Source organism: Triturus cristatus, chromosome 6 (genome assembly GCF_964204655.1).
Source record: "Triturus cristatus chromosome 6, aTriCri1.1, whole genome shotgun sequence".
Lineage (NCBI taxonomy): Eukaryota > Metazoa > Chordata > Amphibia > Caudata > Salamandridae > Triturus > Triturus cristatus.
This window is the reverse complement of record NC_140589.1, coordinates 8,396,627-8,424,454: the sequence shown is the minus strand read 5'-3', so window position 1 is coordinate 8,424,454 and position 27,828 is coordinate 8,396,627. Positions and strand designations below refer to the sequence as shown.

At 48.1% G+C, this 27,828-nt stretch overlaps 1 protein-coding gene across 2 annotated transcripts in view; it reads left to right on the top strand.

Annotated features, from left to right (window-relative positions):
• The window catches only part of LOC146813628 (uncharacterized), a 109,693-nt gene extending 89,021 nt beyond the window's left edge, over positions 1-20,672 (top strand). For both annotated transcript variants that reach the window (XM_085610101.1, XM_085610102.1), the window contains one exon: positions 18,185-20,672. In XM_085610101.1, coding sequence (XP_085466227.1) covers positions 18,185-18,927 — 743 coding nt within the window. In that variant the 3' untranslated portion in view covers positions 18,928-20,672. The remainder of the gene's footprint in view (positions 1-18,184) is intronic.
• The last annotated feature ends 7,156 nt before the right edge of the window (positions 20,673-27,828 follow it).

Here is a 27,828-nt window from a genome sequence, read left to right as displayed (position 1 = left end):
TGAAGGAGCTCGGGAATAAAGGCGAATAAACGAATAAAGCAGTGGCATATTGAAGGGCTCTTAGAATTATTGAATGGAACGCCCGAAGCTCGGGCTAATGATGCACTCGTTCTAGTCCGTATGGAAGAGGAAGCAGAGGGGTCTGTGGTTAAATAACAAGCGGGTGGATCACGCTAAGGCTGGGGAAGAAGATGACTGAAGAGAGCGTGAGATTAAGGAGACGAAAATATAATAAATAATTGGGTGGTCATTGAGGTGAAGTGTTGGTCTGTGAAGGGAGCAGTGGCATAATAGAGGGAGCCGGAGTTTGGGGGAGGGGGCCTCACTGGAATGTGCTGGGTGGCAATGGAGGGGGCTGGGGGCAATGGAGGGGGCTGGGGCAATGGAGTGGGTTAATGGGCATTGAAAGGGGCCGGGGGTCAGTGGAGGGTGCCCAGGAGAAGGGAAGGGATCAGGGGGGCAATGGGGGATGCTGTGGGGCTCGTGGAGACTGCTGGGGCCTGTGGAGGATGCCGGGAGCACTGGGAGGATGCCGGTGGGCAGTGGCATGGTCTGGGGGACAATGAAAGGGTCCAAGGGGCTATGGAGGAAGCAGAGGGATAATGAAGGGAACTGGGGACTAATGATGGCCAGTGAAGGGGGTGGGAGAATATTGAGGGGAGCTGGGGTATGTTAGAGGGAGATGTGGGACGTTGGTGGAAGATGAGGGCATTGGAGGGACAGTGGATGAGCCAGCGGTAACAATGGAGGCAGCATGGGGACGATGGAGGTTAGCTGGAAGTCAATGGATGGAGCTGGGGCGACAGTTAAGGTTAGTCAGTCAATTGAGGTAGCCGGGGTACAATGGAAGTAGCCAGGTACAGTGGAGGTAGCCGTGGGAGAATAGAGGTAGACGGACTACAGTGGAGGTAGATGGTAAACAATGGAGGCAGATGGAGGACGATGGAGGATAGCTGGAAGTCAATGGATGGAGGTGGTGCAGCAGTGCAGGTTAGCCAGAGACAATGGAAGGGGCCGGGGAGCAATGGAGCTGAGGAACAGTGGGAAGAGCAGAGGGATAATGAAGGGAGCTGGGGAATAATGATCACCACTGAAGGAAGAGGGAGCTGGGGCACGCTGGCGGGAGCTGGGGCACGCTGGCGGGAGCTGGGGCACGCTGGCGGGAGCTGGGGCACGCTGGCGGGAGCTGGGGGGCGCTGGCGGGAGCTGGGGGGCGCTGGCGGGAGCTGGGGGGCGCTGGCGGGAGCTGGGGGGCGCTGGCGGGAGCTGGGGGGCGCTGGCGGGAGCTGGGGGACGCTGGCAGGAGCTGGGGGACGCTGGCAGGAGCTGGGGGTGATGGACGTAGCTGGTGAATGAAGGAGCTGGCGGGCAGTGTGTGTACTCCGTGATCGCTGACCAATGCGGAGTTGCCCTGTAACTGGAGCATGATCCAAGACAGATATTGGCCCAATATCCGCCTCGTCTGTCAATCCTACCAAGGCATTGCTTAACAGTACATAATCATTGGTGAATGTGTACGGTGAACATACAAGAAGAAAGTGAAGGCCTTCTAGGCAGGGTGTAGCTCCCGCCAGATGTCTTGCAGTACATTTTTCACAGTAGCCCTTTGAGACGCTTAGAGAAAGCGCCTGAGTGGGCAGCCTGGCTGCCGTCCCTGTCGTGGCGAGGATCACACACTGCATTAAAGTTGCCTGTGAGTATAAATTCTCCCTGGGCTACCCCTGCGTACGTTTCCAAGAAAATTACGAGGTTCAAATCTTGGGCAGAATTAGGGCCATAGACTGTGGCAACCGTAAAGAGTTGAACCCCTCTCGCGCCCACCAGGATGAGAGATCTCCCATCTCTATCTGCTCAAACATCTTGCACTGTCATGGAGAGGTTGTGCCTTAGTTATATTGCCGCCCACCCCCCCTTTCTTTGGTGGCGGTTGAGGAGTGATAGCTTGTAGGTTACGACCTGTGTTCAGCTGACCCTGGTCTGCACATATTTGGTGGGTTTCCTATAGACAAATTATATCTGGCTTGTGGCTTCCCATTCCATGCCAAATAGCCCCCCATTTATTCGATAGTTCAAAAACCACGCATTAAGTGAGACAATCTGCAGCATTACACTGTGCGAGTGGTGTGCGCATTGATGTAAAGCGGTAGTGGTCGATGAAAGGATGTCAGTATCGCGGACCCGGTAGAGACCCCTCACTTCCACCCCCCCAAAAATTTCCCCAACATGGAAAAAGTAGAAAAAAGAAAAACCGAATCTAGTCGAAGCACAGCATTTTGCTACCACAGGGTGCAACAACCGGGGAGCACTGCACCCCAAAGATCAGAGGATAGAGGGCGGTGGCCTCCCATGTACACCCTGTGGAGGGGCAGGAAGCCCGTCTCCGTGGCCAGGTATGGGCATCGTATCTAGGGGTTCTGCCTTCTCTGATCCAGACTGGTGCACAAAGTTTGTGGCTGTCCCTTCCTCCTCTGTCGGCTACAGCCTAAGAACCAGTATGTGTCCCAGATGACGAAAAAGAGCTCACAAGGGCTCACTGCGGGCAAAGACACTTCTCCTTCCAGAAATGTCCCTCCAGCTTGGGGTTGGCTGGGTGCCCCTCAGCAGTGGGGCGTAGAACAGTCTGAGACCTGTGCATACCCATCCCACAGGCAGGCGAGGCTGCTGCTGTCCAAAGTGCTCTGCAGCATTCGGGTCCAAGCATAACAACAAGTTCACTTAAGCTCCTTCCCACCTGTCAGCGGCTGAGGGGACCAGAGCGGATCTTGGTCTTTTGGGGGACGGAGGTGGGAGATGGAGGTGGGCCACTCCATGTGTCCAGTACATTGACCCCCTTGAGTTGCTACAGGCCCGGGTTATCTAATGAAGTCTGAAAAAGAGATGAGGCACGTTTCGAAGGACCTGCCCAGGCTGCAAGCGACACCCAAGTCAGAGGCGTCATAGCGTTCACCTGTTTCTGCTGCCTCTCCGAAATTGTCCATTGCCACTGCCAGAGGTGGAAGGGCCGCGCAGCGGTGCACCACTGGTAATACCCAATAGCTCGACAGCTCGTTCCACCTCTGTAATCGCTCCTGCGTCACTGACCAGAAGGTTGCTCAATGTTTCAGTGTGGATGGGGAGACATCCAGGTAGACCGTGCAAGAGTAACTTTGAAATTTCACTACGCCAACCTTCCTGGCCTCCTGAAGAACCCTCTCCTTTTCCCAAAAGTGATTACATTTTATCAGGACGTCTCAGGGCGCGGATGTTGCCTTAAGGGGCCAGCACAGCGAATCCAGTCGATCGATCGTGATCTCAGGGTGGCTATCTCCCAATAGCGAGGAGAGCATCACTGTGACAAAAGCTTCCAAGTCTACATCTGCAATCTCCTCATTGAGGCCCCGAAAGCAGAGGTTCTGTCTTTGCGAGTGGTTTTCCGAGTCCCTACGTTTTTTCATGGTGGCCTTCAGCTGAGTTTCCCTAATTGCGCAGGTCTCCGCCAAGCCGGCACGGGCAGTCGCCGCCAAATCCAATCACCTCTCTAGTCCAATACTCACTGCCACACTGTGTCGATGTCGAAGTGTCTCACCGCTCTGCCATCTTAGCCGTGCCCCCCCAGTTTAACTTTCTTTAAGAGATACCAAAGAACCTTTGGTGATTTCTTCTGTGCTCCAATTAGCCGCACACACAGATGTGTAGCATGTTCTTAGTTTGGCTCCCCTGGCTGGTCTGCATCGTGAAAGTGGAATGATTGTGTGAGGACAGCATGCTTATTCATTGTGTACTTTTCTTTCCCAACAACATGCGCCTGTGAGTTAAATTACAGTGAGCTGATCTCGCTCTTGCCTTCCAAGGAAAAGTAAAGCTCCACACCTACTTCTAATCCCTGCTAACGCACAAGGAATGTCAGAAGGACACATTCCTTTCTATCTTAAGTTCAGGAATTCGAGCCAAAATAAATAGTTTAAGCTTTTTCGCAAATGGATGCAGTGTGACACGTGTGATAGAGTTTGTTGCATGTAATGCTGTTGATACACGTGCTCTGCACATTCCTACCGTCTAGTGTTGGGTTCAGGCGTTTGCAAGTTGTTTTTTTTCTTCCAAATAAGTCTTTTGAGTCACAAGATTTAGCAACTCCTACCTTGTTTGGCAATGCGTATGAGCATTGACTCCATGTTAGGTTATTTCCTGCCATTGGGTTCGGACGTGTAGTGATGGGGCTCTATGTTCGGGCCGGCCTTGTAGCACTCTCCTTCTGGCCCTTTCAGTTGCTTTGACTGGTAGTACTGGAAGAAACTCCACTTGGTGAGCCCTTTCATCCGATGAGCGACGTGCAGTGGACACCAGCCTTCTTCGATATCTCACAGTCAGGGCCTCGGGCCCTCTTGTGGCCCTTGCCTTGAGGACTTAGTCACCAAGAATGTGTGAACACAGATTGATGGGACATCCTTCCAGCACTGCCCCCAGTGCCACTCCAAATTTCCATGGACCGACCACCTCCAGGTCTGCAATCTTTGCTTCGCTGGTGACTACGATGACACCATATGCAAGGCTTGCCCCCACTTCCAGACCAAGAAGACCCTTCGATATCAATGTGAGCGGAGTTGGTCCCATCAGAGAAATCAGGGGCAGAAATCAGACTACACTCCCTACAACGTTGGGCAACAAAGGCAGAAGAAGCCAGCCTAGCGGGGGCTCAGCTCATTCATTTGTCTTCTAGCCTCTAAGCCTGACTAGGAAGAAGAGCAAGATACACACGTAAGGTGGGGGGATGGGGGTGTACACGTTTTCCCCTATCTTGACAATTGGCCCATCAAGAGCGCAAGCAGCTAGCACTGCCTACAGCTCACACCAAGGACTATCTCGCTTCATCAGTCTTGGGTTTACCATAAACCCTACCAAATTCCACCTCCAGTCCCTCCAGGAGTGGCGCTATATTCAGTCGACAAGCTAAGCCTACCCATGCCCTCAAATGGTTGCAGCCCTCGACGCGCTTGTACCTCTTTTTCAGCCAGAACGCCCCCTTACTGTAAGAACTGTAATGCACCTGTCCTGCATCTCTATCATAACCCAAACCTGCTACATATACGTCCATTGCAGCAGTGCTTGTCAGCACAATGGCCACAAGTAGAAGGTCAGGTAGCAGATCTGGTGTTGGTAACTGCCGGTGTCCAATTCTGTCTGCAGTGGTGGAGCAGCAACAACTTGCGGGGCAGGCCTTTCTGTTCCCACGGACCCCTCTCAAGTTGGGCAGGAAGCTCACCTCTACCACAAGTTGCGATACCTTCTATCGCATTAGTGAGCTGCAAGCCCTCACACTGCAAGAACCCTTCATGCAAGTTCACGAAGATGCGGTGGTGCTCAGGACAAACCCCAAGTTCCTTCCTAAGATGGTTTTTCATTTCCATCTTACCCAGACATTAGAGCTCCCAGTCTTCTTCTCCCAACTAGACCGGGTAGCAGGGAAAGTGCTCAGTACCCGAGACTAACAGCGCACCGTCATGTACTATATAGATGGCATTAAACTTTTAAAAAAAGAAGACCAAATGTTTGTGGCCTTTGCAAAGCCTCAGGGGGCCGCCTATCTCCAAAGCAGGGCTTCTAGAAGGATAGTTGGGTGTATCCAGGCATGCTATCAAAAAGCCAGGAGGCCCTCCCTGTTACCCCCGGGGCCTGCTCTTCCCACAAGAAGGCTTCAACCATGGCTTTTTTTTAGGAAGCATTCGCCTTGCTAATACATGCATGGCAGCTACATTGTTAACACCACACGTCTACAGTGCTATTGGGTGGAGGTTCTAGTCAGACAATGGCTTGCCAGACATCTTCATCCACACGCTAGCCACTACTTGCAGGAGGGTACTGCTGTACAGTCTATGCAGAGCATGTATCTCTCTAGCAACACACGCTACGATCGGAAAATGTTACTTACCCTGTAAGAATCTGTTTGTAGCATGTAGTGCCATACACTCACATGCACTCTCCCTCCTTCCAGGAAGTGTGTGGCTCTGATGACAAATGTTTTCTCTTTTCAATTAACATATTTTTTGTGAAATACACACGTGCATCCTACAGCGTTGACTAACTACTCAATGCTCCTCTCACATGCTGTGCAGAAAATAATCTAACGCAGAGTCTGTGCCCGTGCGCGTTGCCAAGTGAGGAGAGAGTCACTGGATCTCGCGACTTGAAAGACTTCTTCGAAGTAAAACAACTTGCAAACTCCGAACCCAAAACAAGATGGCACGAGTATGCAGAGCATGGGAATCTACAGCAATGTACGCTACAAACAGACACTTGCCGGGTTAGTAACTGTTTCCTTCACTCATAGGTGGGGTCCAGAATATTTTTATTTACCTTGCAGGTCAGGCAGCCAGGATTGAAGCAGGCCCTGTATTGGTAGTTTAATGGAGCGATCCCAATTATAGGAAATAAAACTTTAATGACTAAACATGCAGAAAACTTGGAGAAGGCTTCAATTGTTGGAGGGAATTTCCATCCCGAAGGTTGTATTTAAGCAGTTGAAGGAAGTGAACACCAAATTTTCCAGAATGGAGGATTGAGACACATAATTAATTTGCAGCTACCCCATTTCCCTCAACCCCTCTACCCCTAATATTAGCTGGAGAGTAAAACATACTTTTTAAAAGCTAAGACAATATCTTGCAGGATTCTGCTAAACTCTTGCTTACAATTAGAACAAGTAAATGGAACACACAGTTTAATCGGATACTCCAAGTAGTGGTAAAGTGGGTGACGTGAATTCAGTGTACTCTTTTGCAACACTGCAAAGCCTTTTGCTAAAAATGTCAAAACCTAAACATGGTAATTACAGCTCATGCTCTGGGGCACACTCACGCCCTTGCACTAAACGGCACTCCAGGTGCCACCCAACTCAAAGCCCCTCCTGCATAACCAGAATGAGGTCCCACACACCTGTCCTCTACACCTTCTCCTCAGATATCCAACGCTATCTCCCTACACAAGCGTTTACTGCAGAACCGCTCTGGAGAGTCCGTAGCGCCTGAGCTAGGAGTGTATTCTGTGGCGAGGAGTCAACTGTCCTAGGCCCCGTACATCCCACAGTAGGAAGTTCCATTGAAAATTCACCAGACTATCCCCCCCCCCCCTCACCCCGTCATCCCCTGTTGTCCATCCATCCCGTCAGGCTGCCATATATTGCCTTTGATTTGATAAGCTTTATTTCGACAATTTGTGCCATAAAAGCAGTTATAAATACAATTTATGTTAAAAATGGCATTTGAATTGATAAATACAAATTCATTCTAGTGCGAGAACCATAGCATCGCGGCTACAGAAGTAACAGTTGGCGCACTTGTGTGAATAACATCATCACTTCCCCACAAATACATTTTCTTACGTATAAATACAAAATAAAACACCAAGAAGACAATAACTTGCAATAAAGTGATAAATGAAAAGAAATGTATTTAAAAGAAGCTGATCTAGCTAAGATACTCATAGATACAGACATAGGATACCGGACCGTCACTACATGCATAAGAGCTCATTGTTGGACTAATAACGAATGAAAAATAGTTGTCCCGTCAGGCAGATCATAATTGGTGTTCTCGTATGGTTTTAGAAAACCAGTCTAATGAATAACAATTGTATTCAAGTGAAAGTCCAATGTGACAGTGCTTGTGAACGATCACGTTTAGAATTGATCCTAGCCAATCAATGCTACCTGTGTACTGGGACGCTTTAGCCAATATTGCACTGATATGGGGGTTAGGAAATAGCCGCGACTCATGGGCACTCCAGCTCCCCATGGAGCTCTCAGATATGCATTCTTCAAGTCCCACTCCAGTAGTATTAGCAGAGATATCCCTGGTTACACTCCTATGACAAGGAAGGAAGGCTTGGAAAACCCACACCCACCCCAGAAACGTGGCGACAGCTCATGCATAAAATGGTCTCGAGTCTGATCGAAGGATACTAAGAGGGGTACAACTGCTCCGAGTCCCCATTTGCCTACAGAGCAATTTAATCCTTTTCTGGCAGGGGCCAAGATATCCCGGTCAGGCAAACTGTGCTTCTCCAATAGATTCTGCAAAAATATTGCAGGTCGGCCACAAGACTTCTTCATTGAAGCTCATTTGCTGGCAAGTGTTTCCACAGACTATGTGCCAAACCTGAATTGGAAATAAAGTTTCCTGTCCAGTGGCACAGTAACAATAGAAAGCGACCACACTTGAAATCCAAGAACCTCCCCGTCAACGAGGAGCGAACAGCCAGTCCAGCCTCGCTTTGTATGACCCACGGCCAATAATGTTTTTCAGCGATGTGGCTGTCAGAATGAGTTTGGAAGATGGATTTTCCCAGAGTATTCTCAGGCCTGAGGCTGTTAGCTGCTCTTTAATTAGCTGAAGCCAAACAATGTTGTTAACCTATTGGCCTCCATCGCATCACTAAGGGCCATGGCGTACTAAACTAATCATGGTTGGGACCACAACCTTCTCTAAAATAGCAATGGCCTGTGTCACGCTTCATCGGCTAATGTTTTCCAACCCATGATATCAAAAAGAACCAATGGTGATGGACTTAAATAGTAGCACCTCACTTTTAATAATGCTGCTGCCTTATCTGACTGTTAGTGCACAATGACTCCAGCACCATTCACCTAGTGGTGCCTCAGAAGAGAATCTCTGACAATTTATTCAAAACAAATGGAGGTGCACTGAACATAAAATAGAGAGTCCAAAGTGTTTTTCTGTTTCTTTGTTTGACTTTTATTTCATAGCTGATAAAAACACAACAACAGCCAACGTGTTTCGTTCCTTTAAAGACAAATTTTAACGGAACTTCTTCAGGGCTGTAACAGAATAGAAAATACATTTTTATAACACTCATTAAAACTGATGGACGTACACATATTTACAAACGTTAAAGTTTTTTATTTTAGATTATACAATTATATAAAGATACAAAAATTGAGTCATTATGTACATAAGATGCCCTAAAAACAAATTTATTTGTTGGCGTTCTTTTACATATTTTATAGTACCCTATTTATATATGTTTCTTTCAATAGACAAATTAATCACTGTACTATGTTCAAAGATCATATTGATAAATTCTCTAAAAATTCAAGAGTATTTCATTTCTAAATTTATATATTCCAAAACTAAGACTCGAAAGGTAAAAACTATTATCTCACCTCAAAATGACAGCAAGTCAAGTATAGGCTTTTTATTTGATAATTGGTAAATAAGAAATAGACAGCAAATCCCACATCAGGACATCCAAAATATCAGAATTAATCTAAGAAATTAAGACAAAGGAAACCAAATTAGAACAACCTGAACTTAATAACGAGAGATTTCAAAGAAAGGGGGTTGAATAGCACCATTTATCTCACCTTCGTCGGTTGCAGAAGGTATAAATGTGTCTAGAGAACCAGTGATTCAATATTAAAGATGAGGAGGTCCAATATAATGATGACTATCAGATTTCTTAATAAAAATCTAAAGCAAAAACAAAAACCAGTATTGAATCAAATATAGTGGAAAGACAAAATAGAAAGTCATTGCTTCATGAAATAGGAATCTGTCATTTATAAAAGTCACAAGACTCCACAGTGTTCACCATCACCATCACTAAAGTCGGTGAATTAAGACTTTCCGCCTTACACAACCATTTGAAGCTATCGTACAGGTGAGAACCTAGTCATTACTAGTAAGAAGTTCGATCTATCAACTACTAAATTGTTTATGGTTACGGTTTGTCTTCGGTTCTGATTTTCAAAATCGAAATCTCTGGTCTTGGTCTATTCCTCTTCCAATAACGGTGAACATTGTGGAGTCTCGTGACTTTTATAAACGCCAGATTTTTATGTCCTTAAGTAATGATTCTCACAACCTTTTGAAGTTATTGTACTGGCGAGAACATAGCCATTACTAGAAAGAGGTTCGCTCTACAAACTACTAAATTGTTTATGGCCACGGTTTTGTCTTCTGTTCTGATTTTTTTTTTAAATCGAAATCTCTGGTCTTGGTCTACTCTTCTAGTGATGGTTAACACTGTGGAGTCTCGTGACTTTTATAAATGACAGATTCCTATTTCATGAAGCAATGACTTTCTATTTTGTCTTTCCACTATATTTGATTCAATACTGGTTTTTGTTTTTGCTTTAGATTTTTATTAAGAAATCTGATAGTCATCATTATATTGGACCTCCTCATTTTTAATATTGAATCACTGGTTCTCTAGACACATTTATACCTTCTGCGACCAACGAAGGTGAGATAAATGGTGCTATTCAACCCCCTTTCTTTGAAATCTCTCGTTATTAAGTCCAGGTTGTTCTAATTTGGTTTCCTTTGTCTTCATTTCTTAGATTAATTCTGATATTTTGGATGTCCTGATGTGGGATTTTCTGTCTATTTCTTATTTACCAATCATCAAATAAAAAGCCTATACTTGACTTGCTGTCATTTTGAGGTGAGATAATAGTTTTTACCTTTCGAGTCTTAGTTTTGGAATATATAAATTTAGAAATGAAATACTCTTTTGAATTTTTAGAGAATTTGTCAATATGATCTTTTAACATAGTACAATGATTAATTTGTCTATTGAAAGAAACATATATAAATAGGGTACTATAAAATATGTAAAAGAACGCCAACAAATACATTTGTTTTTAGGGCATCTTATGTACATAATGACTCCATTTTTGTATCTTTATATAATTGTATAATCTAAAACAAAAAACTTTTTTAACGTTTGTAAATATGTGTACGTCCGTCAGTTTTAATGAGTGTTATAAAAATGTATTTTCTATTCTGTTACAGCCCTGAAGAAGTTCCGTTAAAATTTGTCTTTAAAGGAACGAAACGCGTTGGCTGTTGTTGTGTTTTTATCAGCTATGAAATAAAAGTCAAACAGAAAAACACTTTGGACTCTCTATTTTATGTTTTTCCACCCATGTCGAGCGTTGAAGGTTTCAGTGGAGGTCTAGGTGGGAGACGAGTTAAACTTCTCAGAACCTTATTCTCAGATCTCGTTAGAGAAGATGTGTTGAAATACCCATAATTCTGATCCATCTAGGACTGAGCCCACTGCTTTGGCATCATAAGTCTGCGGCGCTGGTGTGATGGGTTTACTAAAGGAGCTACTATGGTCTTTTAATACAACACCCGTGATCAACCTGTGTTTGAGACATTACGTCCCTGTGAGGTTTCCATGAAAGGGTTGAAGACAAAGTGACCCTCAAGTAATTAAAGACATCTACCCTCTTGAGTGGCAAGCCCCCCCCCCCAACTCTATCTGCCCTTAAACGATCTGTGTTTCTTAAATGACATGAACTTTGTCTTGGCTGAATTAATCTTCAATTCCTGTTCTCCACAAAACTCCTCAAAACGGAGTTGCACATGCTGCAGCCCGCTAGGTGCTTCGGAGATCAGTGGGGTGTGGTCTACGAACAGTATTGGTGTTTTTATGCCTCAGTAGGGAAACGAGAAAGAAAATGAGCAATATTTTTAAGAAATATAGAAAACTGGGTAGGAGCCAAGACGCCACCTTGGCGAACACCCTCATTGATGGGAAGCCGGTCCAATAGTTCCCCCCCCCGGCTGCTTCATAGAACCTGCGCATAATTGCCCTCATGTATATGGATTAATCTGAAAGAAACACGTTAGTTAGATTCCTCACCTTAGAATATCCCCAGGCGTCAGACTGGATCCGGAAGATTTTTCGTCAGCAATACCCCTTGCGCGTCGCTAGGCGTCGTCTGCGGCTCCGCGTCCGTCGTCGGCGTCGTGCGCCGGGATGACGTCGTCGGGGTACTTAGACGCCGCCCTCGCGTGCTGACGTCAGTTCTTCTTTTTTCCGCGCCAGTAAGCGCAGATCCGGGAGAGCTACCCCTTTTAGTCTTTTTTGACGAAATCTTTTTGATCATTTTTGATCCCTGTCTGTCGACATCTGGTGCCGGTAGGATGCCTGGGTTCAAGGCTTGCGAGGATTGCCATCGACTGATGTCGGTGACCGATCACCACCGCCGGTGCCTCTACTGTTTAGGCCCCGACCACGACGCGGAGTCGTGCTCCGATTGCCAGGCCCTGACTTCGAAGGCTAGGCGGGAGCGGTCCCGCAAGCTTCTCGAGCTTCGCCACTCGGCTCCGCGTCGTGCGCGATCCCGGTCCAGGAGGAGGTCCAAGGATCGCTCGCGGAGCCCTAGCCGACGCCACCATCGATCGTCCGCCTCCAAGTCGTCGGGTAAGTCCAAACGCTCTAAGAAGTCCAAGAGGCGACATCGCTCTTCGGACTCCCCTCGCCGGTCGCGCGACTCGGCCGAGGGTCAGGGTGGTTCCACCCCCGCGGCTCCGGCGGAGCCGCAGGCGCCGCGTCCGTCCCCATACCCTCCGGTCCCTGGGACTAACGCGACGCCGGCGGAGGTCAGTGCCTTCCTCTCGGCCATGAGGAGCCTGGCCCCGCCGTCGACGCCCGCTGGCGCGCCTTCGGGCCCCGCGGACTCGACTGGGCGACCTTGCCTGCCGGCGGCTCCGGCCCCGGCGCCGTCGACGACTCCGGTCTCGACGCCGCAGGTCCCCGCGGGGCCCATGCCTGGGCCCCCGTCGACGCCGGTTGACCTGATCACTCCTCCACCGGCGCCGGCGAATGAACCACCACCGGCGCCGCCGGCGCAGACGCCTACACCTCCGGCGCCACCGACGCCGACTCCGGACGGCGTCCCACCCCAGTTTAGCCCTATTCCGGACCCGGCGCCGCAACGGCGTCGACCGACGCCGCGCCCGGCGCCGCTTGAGACCTATCATCTCTACAGTCCGGTTCCGATCGTTTCTCCTGTTTATCAGGAATCGGAAGACGGGGGCGACTGGGAGGGGTTCGAGGACCCTATGGCTGTTCAGTCACAGCTTTCACAGGACTGGGCAGATGAACTGGGGGAGGCCAGTGGGCTGGACACCTCGCCGGACACTGGATTCACTTCTCCTCCGACTGTGGCTTCGGAGGAGGGTGCAGCATTTTCTGTGGTGCTGCGCAAGGCGGCCGCAGCCCTTGGGCTCGAGCTGCCTGCCGTGGCTGTGAGGACTAACATCCTCACTGAGGTGCTTCAAACCGCAGCAAGCTCCACTGAGCCTCTGCTGCCGTTCAATGAGGCCCTCACTGACGTTCTGCAGGGCACCTGGTCCAAGCCCTCCACAGTTCCTCCTGTGGATAGGAACGTCGCCAGGCGCCACCGCCCTGCTCCGGGCGACCCCAGTTTACTGTCTCAACATCCCACCCCGAGAGTCTGGTTATCCAGGCCTCTACCTCCCAATCCTCCTTCCCGACCGCTCCGCCGGACCGGGATTCCAAGAGACTCGAGCAGTTTGGCAAGAAACTGTTCTCGTCCCTTAGTTTGGGCCTGCGGTCTTTGAACACCGCCTGTCTCTTGGACCGTTATTCCCATTCTCTGTGGGATACGGTGGAGGACGTGCTGCCCCTGTGTCCGGAGACGTCTTACCCAGGCTTTGGCCGATGGGAGGGATGCGGCACGGCACGCCATACGATGTGGGCTTGACACCACGGACTCGCTGGGTCTGGCGATTTCCACCACGGTGGCGCTCCGCCGCCACGCCTGGATGCGGTCCACGTCATTTTCCGGGGATGTCCAGACCACCCTCATGGACATGCCCTTTGATGGCACTCGCCTGTTTGGTGAGAAGGCGGACAGTGCGCTGAACCGCTTTAAGGACTCCCGGGCTACGGCCAAGTCCTTGGGCCTCTCGGCTCCGCGGGCGCACACCTCCGCTTTTCGCCCCTTTCGTGGCCAAGGAAGGGGCGCCTCCTCACGTACGCAAAGCCACCAGCCGCAGAACCAACCTGCACACGGTCGCGGACGTGGTTTCCGCCGTGGCGGAAATGGAGGACGACGTGGTCAGCCCACCTCCACCCCGGCAGCATCCGCCTCAAAGCCCTCCTAGTCCGAGCTTTCAGGCCCATACCACGCCAGTGGGCGGCAGAGTTAGCCATCACCTGCTCCACTGGCGGTCCATTACATCGGACAGGTGGGTGCTGCAAATCGTCCGCAGGGGCTACTCCCTCCCCTTCGAGACGACCCCTCCAGCCATGCCACCGCAGCACCACCGTATCTCGGGGGATCATTTGAATCTTCTCCGCGAGGAAGTTTCGGCCCTCTTGGCCAAGGGGGCCGTCGAGCGCGTTCCGAGTCCAGAAGTAGGTCGTGGTTGTTATTCCCACTACTTTCTGGTTCCCAAGAAGAGCAAAGGGGGCCTACGCCCTATCTTGGACCTCCGGAACGTCAATGCCTTCCTCCGAAAGGAAAGGTTCAAGATGCTAACGTTGGCTCAGGTTCTAGCTGCCCTAGACCCCGGAGACTGGATGGTAGCGTTGGACTTGCAGGACGCATATTTCCATATCCCCGTCCTGCCGGCCCACCGGCGTTACCTGCGGTTCACGGTGGGCCCCGAGCACTTTCAGTTTACCGTGCTCCCCTTCGGCCTCACCAGTGCCCCTCGGGTGTTCACGAAAGTGATGGCGGTGGTCGCAGCTCATCTGCGCAGATCAGGGGTTCCAGTCTTCCCCTATCTCGACGACTGGTTGTTGAAGGCGGGCTCGCCCCAGGCTGTCGTCTCCCACCTCCAGACTACGGCGGATCTCCTGCATTTGCTGGGGTTTTCCATCAACGTGCCGAAGTCACACCTGAGTCCCTCTCAGAAGCTCCTCTTCATCGGAGCGGTTCTTGATTCGGCGCAGTTCCGGGTCCATCCACCGGAACAGCGGGTCCGGGATATACAGGCCCCGATTCCCATCTTTCGGCCTCTATCCCGGGTTTCGGTCAGGCTAGTGTTGCGGCTTCTGGGGCTGATGGCCTCCTGCATCCTACTAGTGCATCACGCCAGGCGGCGCATGCGGGCTCTGCAGTGGGACCTGAAGTTTCAGTGGGCCCAGCATCACGGCAACCTGTCCGACCATGTCTTGATCTCGGAGGGCACTGCACACCAGTTGCAGTGGTGGCTCACGGACCGCGAGTGGGTCAAGGGCAAGAGCCTCTCCCTTCCCCAACCGGAGCATGTCGTAGTGACGGATGCGTCCCTCCTGGGATGGGGTGGCCATATGGGAGAGGCGGAGATCAGAGGCCTCTGGTCTCCGGCGGAGTCTCGTCTCCACATCAACCTGTTGGAGTTGAGAGCGATCCGACTTGCACTGAAAGCCTTCCTTCCCTCTGTCAGGGGAAGTGTCGTGCAGGTGTTCACGGACAACACCACCGCCATGTGGTATTGCAACAAACAGGGCGGGGTGGGGTCGTGGACCCTTTGTCAGGAGGCTCTGCGCCTCTGGACATGGCTGGAACACCAGGGCGTCACCCTAGTGGTTCAACATCTGGCGGGCTCTCTGAACGCCAGAGCAGACGAACTCAGCCGCCGGTGCATGATGGATCACGAATGGCGTCTGAACTCCGAAGTGGCGCAAGGTCTCTTTCAGCAGTGGGGAGAGCCTTGGTTAGATCTATTCGCCACCGAAGAGAACGCGCAATGTCAGCAGTTCTGCGCGTTGGAATTTCCAAGGCGGCACTCGCTCGGCGACGCTTTTCGTCACGAGTGGAGTTGCGGTCTGTTGTACGCCTTTCCGCCTATACCACTTCTGCCCAGAGTGCTGAAGAAGATCAGGCGCGACCGGGCCCAAGTCATCTTGGTGGCTCCGGATTGGGCACGAAGATACTGGTATCCCGAGCTACTCAGTATGTTGACCGATCCCCCGATTCGTCTGCCCCTTCGGGAGGATCTTCTGTCGCAGCAGCAGGGGACGGTCCTCCAGCCTCCACCTCCATGCGTGGAGATTGAGCGGCGGCAGTTGATGCCATTTGACTTGCCTCCTGAAGTCTGTGATATCATTCTGGCAGCCAGGCGTCCCTCCACAAAGTCGGTATACGCCTGCCGGTGGAACAAATTTGTGGCATGGTGCACAGCAAAGGCTGTGGATCCCCTTTCCGCCCCTCTTTCTGAGGTTCTCCTCTTTCTTCTTTCTCTGGCCCGGCAGGGCTCTGCCCTGGGCACCCTGAAAGGTTATCTTGCTGCCATCTCCGCCTTCTTGCGGCTTCCTGATCAGCCTTCTCTTTTCAAGTCCCCTGTGGTTACACGCTTTCTCAAAGGCATTACACACACGTTCCCTCCTGTCCCTTTTGTAATGCCTCAGTGGGACTTGAATCTGGTCTTGACATTCTTGATGTGCGCTCCCTTCGAGCCTCTTCACAATTGTCCTCTTCGTCTTCTGACTCTTAAGACTGCTTTTCTGGTAGCCATCACCTCGGCTAGACGGGTGAGTGAGCTCCAGGCTTTATCTTCAAAGCCTCCCTTTCTGTCTGTTCATCCGGACAAGGTTGTCCTTCGGCCTCGTCCCTCCTTTCTTCCGAAAGTGGTGACTCCATTTCATCTTGGGCAGTCTTGTCACCTTGCCCACCTTCTTTCCGCCTTCGCATCCTTCCAAAGAGGAAGAGAGGCTCCACCGTCTGGACCCAAAACGTGCGCTCTCCTTTTATCTGGACCGCACAAAACAGTTCCGGGTGGACGACCAGCGTTTTTGTTGGGTACGTGGGCGCTAAGAAGGGGAAAGCTGTGCACAAACGGACCATCTCTCGGTGGGTCGTTTTGTGTATCAAAATTTGCTATTTCTTGGCTAAAAAGGACCCTCCTGTTGGGCTGCGCGCCCATTCTACTCGGGCCACGGCGGCTACTACTGCCTTGGGACGGGGAGTCCCTTTGCAGGACATCTGTCAGGCGGCGACGTGGGCTTCGCTACACACGTTTGCCAGGCATTATTGCCTTGACAGCCAAGTCCGGAGGGATGGCTTCTTTGGCCGTTCTGTCCTCCAGGACTTTCTGGTGTGATCTTGGTTCGCAGACCCACCACCGGGGATGGTATTGCTTGGGTATCTATTCTAAGGTGAGGAATCTAACTAACGTGTTTCTTTCAGATGAACAAGTTACTTACCTTCGGTAACGATGTATCTGTAAGAAACATTAGTTAGTTAGATTCCTCACCGACCCACCCATCCTCCCCGTTCTGCGAACTGACATCTAGGGTTAAGGTTGTCCTTTCAGGCCCCTAGATTTTATTTTTGGCACCAGTGTCGGTCTTTGCATGGCTCTGCGTTCCTGGCGCGGAAGGCTATGTACAAGAACTGACGTCAGCGCGCGAGGGCGGCGTCTAAGTACTTCGACGTCATCCCGGCGCACGACGCCGACGACGGACGCGGAGCCGCAGAGGACGCCTAGCGACGCGCAAGGGGTATTGCTGACGAAAAATCTTCCGGATCCAGTCTGACGCCTGGGGATATTCTAAGGTGAGGAATCTAACTAACTAATGTTTCTTACAGATACATCGTTACCGAAGGTAAGCAACTTGTTCATATGGTAAAACAGTCGAAAGGCATGCCCGTGTTGCCAAGCACCTGCCATAGCTTCTTGCGAGCGACTAAGTCAAAAGGCGATGTGAGATGGACTAAGACGGCGTACACGCTGCCCCCCGTCTCTACAGCCCTCTTGTATTGATGCAAGAAGCACACAAACCTGGTCCATTGTATATATTGCCACCATCAAGGCGCCTCCGCTTCAACACAGGAGAGCAGTCCCGTTCCCCACAACTGAATCCAAAACCACAACAGCGCCCACCTCCCCAGGCAATGACCCCCCAACAACTGTGCTCTCCAACCAGCAGGCCTGTAATCCGCCTTCACTGCCCCATCCCCCCAAGAGCGTCCGAAACGTCAGCCTCTCCAATTACCTTCACTGGAGTCTCTTGAGCTTCCGGTCGCTGCTTCACTTTGTGGGCAGGCGGGAAACCCTGCCAAGCCTCAAACAGCAGAACAGATATTGGTGTTTTTAAGGATTCCCGGACCATTCGGAGGTGTTCATATCAGAAGTAAAAACTCTTCAAGCAAGGGGATTCATTTGTTTAGGAGCTAATAGGAGTGATTTAAAAACAATTCAATCGGGTAGTGCTCTACAGAATTATAAGTCGCTTTCATCAAGGAAAACGTAGACCATGTTATTTTGTGTGACCATTCTAGATAGGTGACCGCTTTATTGGTATGACTTGGTCCACTGTTACTGGTTACCTGAGATCCCCATTAGTGAGAGAATTGTATCTGCTTGACATCTGACTACTTACTTTCAGAGACTTGGGTTGTGTTCATTAATTAAAATCTCCTTCTATTTTAATCCAACAGAGTGTGACCTCGGAGTCGAGCAGAAATGCGTGGCCAGTAATTTCGAAGCACCGGAGCCAAAAGAGACCCTGTTCTGGAAAGCACAGGAGACAGTTCTTGTTCAGAACTCTGAAGAAAGGTGTACGAGAAAAGGTCGGCCCCGAAAAGAGCGGACACCGCGAGCACCAGACGTGGATCTTACATGTACTGTGTGTCAAAGAAGTTTCAAGAAAAAAGGAAACCTTACGAACCATCAGAAAGTTCACAGCAGACAGAGTGTGTACATATGCAGTACATGTGGCAAGAGTTTTGGGCGGTTAACAGAATGGAGGAATCACCAGATAATTCATGCTCGAGATAAACCCTTTAAATGTAATGAGTGTGGGAAGATGTTCCGCAAGGCCTCCGGACTCAACAAGCATCGGCAAATCCACAAAGCGGACAAACCCTTTCCGTGCACCGTGTGCGAGAAGAGTTTCCTTCGCTCCGCACATTTACTCTCACATATGAAGGTGCACACTGAAGAGAAACCCTTCCAATGTTCAGAGTGTTGCAGAAGTTTCCGATGGTCCTCAGATCTGACCAGGCATCAGAGGATTCACACGGGAGAGAAGCCCTTTGCGTGTGATGAATGTGGGAAGAGTTTCAGCGAGTCCTCAAACCTGATCAGACACAAACAAATCCACATAGCTTCCTACAGTGCGGAGGAGTTCCTTCAAGACATTTCTCTGTTTGAGGCAGAGTCACGTGTCTCAAAAACTTGACTTCACTTATTATTTGTGCAAGCGGGAACCCAATTCAAGCCTATTTTTCCACTAATGAGAAGTTGTGAAACTGAAGTGGGGTCTGTGCTGATGCTAAAGGCCGTGTCTTCAGCAGCAGCACTCGGTGGCCACTCCTAGCATGGAGCAATCCATTCAGCAGTCCTTGCAACCATGACTGATTGTACCACTAGTTCTTTGGAAACGTGTGTGTGGCTCAACTCTCAAATAGTTCGAGGAAGCTCGTCATACTAACGCATTCACATGGCTCTGCAGTTTGCGCCCTTTGCGAGTGACAAAGCTACGTTCCCCCACACCAGATACCCCAGACTGTCTGTGAAGGGACCCAGTGTATGGCGTTCATGCCCTCTTGAACCTGCACTTAAGATGGAAGACTGGTCAGACTGTTGCCTGTAGCAACAGGTCAGTCCCCCCCCCCCCCCCCCCCCCCCCCCCCCCCCCCCCCCCAATCATGGTTCACATGGTGTTTGGCTTTGTCTCTCTGCTATACCCGTGTTATTCAAATCCAACCACGGTCGTGCATTGGGCAGACACCTCTACACAGTGAAAATGAGAAACAAAATGAAATGGATAACCACTGGTTATTGATAACCACTGGTTATTGATATAGGGGCGGCCACTGGATTTAGGCAGAAGTTGAGGCCCAAAGTATGAGACTGGGTTGACTAAATTATACGGCACAAAAAGGCACATTAAGGGTCATATTATATTATCAAAGGGAATTTAGGTGGAAAATTATTTAGCGTTCTCTCACAATTTTAACATACTGACATAACAGGTCAGATTTTTTTTTTAAAACTGCTTTTTAAGAAAGAAAATTATACGCATTCAGCAAGTACTTTTCAAATTAATATGTGCAAATAATTGAATGCGTTTGTTTTTGCATGTTCGCTCTGAAGCACTAATGTTCGTAGCATTTGTGGCTGTAGATACACGTGCTCTACATACTCCTGCCTTCAAGAGATGCCCCCAGAGTCACTCTAAATACCCAGGGCTGATCTTCACGCCAAATGTAGTCTTTGCTTCTCGACAGAGCATGACGAGAGCCGCTCAACTGTTGTTTGTTGTCCCTGTGGTCTGGAATTTCAAAGTTGTTCTCACCAGACCTGTGGGGCCTCCCTTTGAGCCTCTGCATTTATCACTGTGCAGTTTCTTTCCTGGAAGGTTGCCTTTCTAGTAGACATACCTTCTCTCAGACATATTCGTGAACTGCAGGCCCTCGCGTTGCAGCAACCCTTCTCCCAGGCACATCTGGCCAGAGCGGTTCTTAGAAATAATCCGAGATTCTTATCCTAGGTGGTCTCCTAATTTCGCCTTGAGCAGACCATCAAGCTCCCAGTCTTCTTTCCATGTCCAGACTCTGTAGCTGAAAGGGCACTTTAGAAAGACTTCTTCAGAGATAAACAAGTTGCAATCGCCCAAGCCCCCCACTAGATAGCAGGAGTACGCAAATCATGTGAATCTTTAGCTCTACATGCAATGAACAGATGCTTACAGGATGAGTAACATAGTCCTGTTCAGCAATGTTTATTCCTAGACCCAGAATAAAATGTTTTCTTGCGAATAAATATAGTGCTGCACTCAGCAGACCGCAAGCTTTTATATGCGCAGAGCTTGCTAGAACATAACTGTTTCTCATTCTAGGCATCCAACTTATGTTTTAAAAGTTCAAGGTTTACACTGTTCACCATAAAGTTTGTGTAGAAGCACATTTTTTCATTATAAAACAGTCCTGTGTCGTATTTGTTTGTGTCTCTTTAAGAATCCCTTTGGAAATACATGGCATTGACCATAAAAAACATGTTTTGATTTAATTTGAAAAGTTTTATATAGCGCGAACATGACCCTTGGATTCTTCTAAATTGTGTCCGCTATCGCTTAACAGCCGCCTTGAGAACACTGTGTGAGATGTAGTTGTGACTCCGCTTGAAAAGACGGACATTTTCATGACAAATAAGTAACGGTTCTTTATATCCTGATCAAATTATGTATAAGTATTTAAGTTTTCCTCCAGACAAACAACCTTTCTAGAGTTGATCAACATGTTTAGAATAACTGGGTAAAATTGTCACCTCTTCAAAAATTCAGTAGTCCACTGGTTCTTAAACTTTTGACTTCTGTCGATCAATCCCCCTGATCATTACCGGAACCCATGGACCCCACTTAATACTGGATTCTGGGGACGCCAGTGACACATTATTGGAATTCAGGAACCCCCATTGAATCATTACTGGAAGTCGGGGCCAGCCTAAGCGTTTTCGATTATTTGAACCGCAAAACAACAAACATAAAACACAGAAACAAGCGTTCTTCATACACAAATGATGAAATATTTTATTTAATTCACAAACAAAAAAATGAATAAAAATTTTAATAGGAAGGGTGGAGCTTTTCAAAATTCAATGGAGGCCACTCATTGTCCATACTATATTCTGTCAGTTGCACTTTCATAGCTCCCACAAGTTTATCTGAGGATACTAACTTAATGTTTAGCCTCCAATGTATTAATCTGTTAATATTTAAAATTCTAAGCCTTTGTGCCGTTTGCCCTGATTTCTTAGGTGGCCTGGGTGAAACATTGATTAGCCAGCACCCAGGAACCAACCTATGTTAACAAAGGAAACTTTAACATCACTTTGAAATACTTCAAAACTGTTCCAACATTCATTTTGGAAGAAACGCAAAATGATTGAATCCCAGAGCAAATTAATTAATTTCCTAAAGTAGATTTAGATTTAATGTAATGTTTAGTTAGTTAAAACCTTAACAAAAAGCTTCACAATTCATGCTATATGTCCATAACGGACCTGGATTTTTTTTATTTATTTATAGACCAGCATTGTAAAATACAATTCATTAAGTAATCATAGGTAGAAGCAAATACAGTATCAGCGCCAAAGTGTAATTCTGTTTTAAAATCATAACCTGTATAAATGCGAACATGCAGCGGAGAGCAATCCTAGAAGAACCGCGTCTCGCGTAGATCGAGAATCATGGCTACGGTGCAGTAATCGTGTCTAAAATCAAGTCTCGTATACATATTCAGGAACGGCATAGTGAAAACGTAGCGGCATATCCTAGACCATTCGGCTTGACCACAGTCAATGCAAATCCTGTTGGAAGACTACACAGTGGTAGAGAAGTGCTATGCTGGGAGTCCTTCATGCAATAATCATGACGCACAGCCACCCAGAATCAGAGGTAATGTGTCGTACTCATGTCACACTGAAGTGCAGAAGCAGGAATCCTACAATAACCGTCTGCAGAAATCGACTCACTATCCTTGCTAAAGTGGATTCACCCTAACTAAAGTCATATCCCGTATACATATGGAGGTACAACGTGGGGAACAGTAATGACATTTTGGGAATCTATTGGGCCTAGGTATAACTGGAGGAAATCCTATTTAGGGACAACACCCCGGTAGAAGCATGATCAGTTTAACGTTGCCATTTTGCAGTCAGCAAGGGAGTTTGGCTGTCGTGATGGACTGTCCCCTGAACTTCCCAGGCTTTGAGACCTATCTCAGCAACTCCTGAAAACTTCGCAAGCCTGCTGCTGAGAATAGTACCCTCTGATGTGAATCGGGCAATTGCAGGTGGTGCTCTCAAAAGGGAATTCTCAGCAGCCTTCGCCTTTCCTTGGTGTTGTTCGTTGGTGTGGGTCAAATGCAGATAAAGTGCACAGTATCGTCTTTTCCAGCCCCGCATGGCCTGCACTCATCAGGCCACCCCGTCTTCTTCCATGGCGGCAAATTAGATCTTAGTGATGTAATACCAAATCTGTATGCATCTGCATCTAAAATTACTTATAAACAGGAAATTAAAGAATACCACTCTCTTTGTAATACCGCTCAGGTAGAATATGTCAGTTCCACAATTTCTCATGCCAAAAACTGTCCTAAGGTGCTTTTTAAATGGGTTAAGGAACCTTCTGGTGCGGCCACCCAAGCTCCGCCTCCGATGCTTTTGGAATCACAATAAAAGCGCTGGCTATGATTTTCCTTAATAAAGTGGTGCAAATTCATTTAACACCTCCAAGATCATTACTTCACAGCTAACTACATCCGCACCTTCTTTACCTCACTCTGGATTTCAGTCGGGGGTACAGGGGGAGGTTTGCCTTAGTAAACTTGATCATCGGATCCCGTTAGATATCATCTCCTTCAGTCAGATCTTAAAAAGTCTCAAATCGGGCTCCCCTCGGGACCCGCTCCCAGTTACCACACGGCAAACACTTGAGACACCTGCTCTACAGCTGATTATGGAGCTACTTAATACATCCATAAGGGAAGCCTTGGTTCCGTCGGAGTGGAAACATGCTATGATTTATCCACTCCTGAAGAAGGCTAATGCTGACCCGGCTCAGATGTCCAATTTCCGCCCCATTTCTCTGCTCCCAGTTTTTTCCCAAATTTTGGAGAAACACGTGAATTTGCAATTATCCTGATATGTCGAGACCTATAAATTTTTGCATCCCTCTCAATCAGGCTTTAGAGAAAGCTACTCTACAGAAACTACACTTCTGGGAGTCACTGAAATGATGCGGAGCCGCTTGTACGCCAGTGACACTGTGGCGCTCATATTATTAGATTTGTGTGCCGCTTTTGACACGGTATCTCACACCGTGCTTCTGCAAGCCTTACAATCTATTGGCGTAACCGGACTCGCTCTGAAATGGCTGGCTAACTTCTTAATGGACCGTACGTTTCAGGTCTTTTCCCCAGCTGCAGTATCCAAAATTCATGCCTCTCCCCATGGGGTACCACAGGGCTCTCTACTCAGCCTTTTGCTATTTAATATTTACGTTAAGCCTCTGGCTGATATCGCCGAGGAGGTGGGACTGTCAATTTTTTTGTATGCTGACGACACCCAAATAATCTTCTCCCTGTCTGCAAAAGAAGCTGCGCAATCTTCTTCTTTCTAAACAGGGCTTTGTGAAATCGCGCAGTGGATGCAGGCTAATTCACTGGGTTTTATCATCGATGATCAACTCTCGATGAAACATCATGCCGTAAAGGTGGCGGCGACCTGTTTTGGCATCCTTAAGTGGCTAAGAAAGATCTTGTGGATGTTGCTAGATTCTACAAAAAGAACCGTAGTCCAGGCCTTGATTACCTCTCGCCTGGACTATAGCAACAGCCTCTTTTTGGGATCCAACAAGGATGTTATATGCAAGTTACTGGTAGTACAGAACGCTGCTGCTCACCTTCTATGCCGTATCCCTAGAACTACGTCTGCCTCTGGTTCTTTGCGTACACTCCACTGGCTTAAAGTGTAAAACCACATCAAATTTAAAACTCTAACTATCATGTTTAAGATCAAAACTGGCAATGCCCCGCAATACATGAGCACCTTTGCATAACCATATGTTCCTTTCCACCCCCCTTTGCTCAGTTAATCAAGCTAATTTTATGGTCCCTAGGCACAGATTGTCCCGGATGGGTGGTTGCTCTTTTTCCTGCCTGGGACCCACTCTGTGGAATTCCCTTCCTCTTGCACTTAGGACCGAGACCTCCTATACTCATTTCCGTAGATCTCTGAAAACCTGGTTTTTTGATCAATGGGCTTCCCCTTCCTCTTTTTGGCAAACTGCAAGGCGGCACCGGGAAACCTTTGGATAGCTGTGCGCCTTATAAAACCTAAAAAAAAGATATATATTTCATGTATCGTGACTGGGTACTGTGAGTCGGTTGCACCAAAATAGTTGCGCTTTCAGTATAGTGTGACTTCCAGCAGTCATCCTCGAATGCTACCTCTTTGAACACGTAGCTTTATATCGAGCAGTTATAACTTGTGTGACTTCCAGCAGTAATCCAGGCATGCCAGCATAGTGAACACGTAGTTTTATATCGAGCAGTGATAACTTGTGACTTCCAGCAGTCATCCACGCATGCCAGCTCTTTGAACACGTGGCTTTATATCAAGCAGTGATAACTTGTGTGACTTCCAGCAGTCATAATGCATGCCAGCTCTTGCTTTATATCAAGCAGTGATAACTTGTGTGACTTCCAGCAGTCATCCATGCATGCCAGCTCTTTGAACACGCAGCTTTATATTAAGCAGTGATAACTTGTGTGACTTCCAGCAGTCATCCTCGCATGCCACCTCTTTGAACTTGCGGCTTTATATCAAGCAGTGATAGCTTGTGTGACGTCCAGCAGTCATCCATGCATGCCAGCTCTTTGAACACGCAGGTTTATATCGAGCAGTGATAGCTTGTGTGACGTCCAGCAGTCATCCGTGCATGCCAGCTCTTTGAACACGTAGCTTTATATCGAGCAGTGATAGCTTGTGTGACGTCCAGCAGTCATCCATGCATGCCACCTCTCTGAACACGCAGGTTTATATCAAGCAGTGATAGCTTGTGTGACTTCCAGCAGTCATCAATGCATGCCAACTCACTGAACACGCAGGTTTATATCAAGCAGGAATAGCTTCTGTGACTTCCAGCAGTCATCCATGCATGCCACCTCTCTGAACACGCAGGTTTATATCAAGCAGTGATAACTTGTGTGACTTCCAGCAGTCATCCATGCATGCCAACTCACTGAACACGCAGGTTTATATCGAGCAGTGATAACTTGTGTGACTTCCAGCAGTCATCCATGCATGCCAACTCACTGAACACGCAGCTTTATATCAAGCAGTGATAGCTTGTGTGACTTCCAGCAGTCATCCATGCATGCCAACTCACTGAACACGCAGGTTTATATCGAGCAGTGATAACTTGTGTGACTTCCAGCAGTCATCCATGCATGCCAACTCACTGAACACGCAGGTTTATATCCAGCAGTGATAACTTGTGTGACTTCCAGCAGTCATCCATGCATGCCTGCTCTTGCTCTATATCGAGCAGTGATAGCTTGTGTGACTTCCAGCAGTCATCCATGCATGCCAGCTCTTTGAACACGCGGCTTTATATCAAGCAGTGATAACTTGTGTGACTTCCAGCAGTCATCCATGCATGCCACCTCTTTGAACACGCAGCTTTATATCAAGCAATGATATATTTTCAACCAGTGAGTTGATGATTGTCTTGAAGGTCTCGTGCGAGAGGGAGCCGTCCCAAATTGAATGTAGCTGAAGCCCACTTTGTGCTTCCTCCTGATCTGCCTTTGCCAAGCTCAAAGGATTCTTCAATATGGTCAACCATAACATTTCATTTAAGGATTTGCTGCGTGCTGATTTCAGTTTGTAACAGTGCTTCGCATCAGCTCCATATACTCATAGCACTTGTCTTGGAATCCCAAATTGTAAGAGTATTTTTGCCGGTGATGTATGCTTTGGAAGTGAATATTCAAATCTGTGTGTTTACCCAACCACAGTCCTAGCTCTTATATTCTGTAGAGCCCCGGCTCTAAATATAAGCTACATGTTTGGGACAAACGAGTGCTCCCAAACAAATCTTACACTTTGGAATTCTCAGGCTAAAATCACAATTTTCAGGGTCACCCGTAGCACGGATTTCTTAAGAGGCAAACCTGAAACATTGATGAGCCTGAAACTGGCATGTGTTAAGGAAGGAAACTATACCATCGCTTGGAGACAGTTCAAAAATGTTCCACAGTTCTTTTTTAAGGAAAAACTAAATGATTGAATCCTAGAGCAAATTGATTAATTTCTCAAGGTTTACTCTGAGCAGTTCACAGACAGGTAGTCTAAAGTTGAGCACCATGACGTATGAGTCCAGGAATCCACACAAAATCTTAACCCTCTTTGGTTGTTTATATAGGGTGAACCTTGCTGGGTAGCAACGCAGCACTCTGCATTAATTGGGGTTTTGGGATACAATACGGTATCGTGTATGTTTAGAGAAGATGTTCACAATTGCATTGAATTTCTCAAATTTAGTCACAGGAAGGTTGTGATTTGTCCAGAATCGCACTATTTTAATCAAGTGCTGGAGCTGGGATTATAACCTATGTCCTCAAACTCCATACTCTTCAGCTATAGCCAGAAGACTACACCTTCTGGCGTTCTTTACTCTAACTAAACCCATTAATCTTAAATCTCAAACCTAACCCTAAAGTTTGACACAGCCCTTTCCCTTTCAAAAACCACAACACGTTTCCTTAGTTCAGTCCCGAATGTTTGTTTGAATCTAGCCCTAACATAAACAACAATCCAAACAATACCACTTAACTTTGGTAACAATATTCTTGATATATCTATAATCTTTCCACGGATTCCTCTCATTAACAGTTTTCAGCTCCAGACTAGTCTGGACATCTTTCCCCGAGCATTATCTCTCCAGGGCCACCGGGTGACGCCATTTGGTGTCAGCTGCCACTCAGCCGCCAGGCCTGATGACAACGGGTGTTTTAGGTGCCACCTGATGTTCTGGCATCTGTTCCTGAATCCTCTCTTTGCACCCCATCAAGGTAGGCGGAGACAAACCAAGAGAGTGTCACTGACCGCTAAGTACACAGCACGTCAACACGTTGCCATACCTTGGGTTAGTATTAATCACAAAGGAGGAGGGTGGCCAGTGCGGATTCTGCAGGAAGTTTATGTATCCACCAGAAATATCGTTACAGAAGGTAGGTTACCTTTACTTCTGATATATACATCTTACTGCAGTTTCTTCACCTGAATAACTCCTTACACAGTACCCTGGGGAGGTGGAATTAAGCACTGTGATTGTGCAAGGAAGTCATGCGACAAAGTTTCAGCAAAGGGCCTGTTGTGTGCTGGAGCTGCCAGGCAGTAGTGCTTAGCAAAAGTATGAAAGGATGTCTGAATGACTGCTGGGCTAATGCCAAAAAAAAAACGAGAGACGTGTTGACCATGGAAGCGGCCATGGACCTAGTGGAATGGGCACAAATGCTATCCAGCGAGGTTTGACAGCAAAATAGAGCTTTTGGTTTCTGTGTTGGATCCC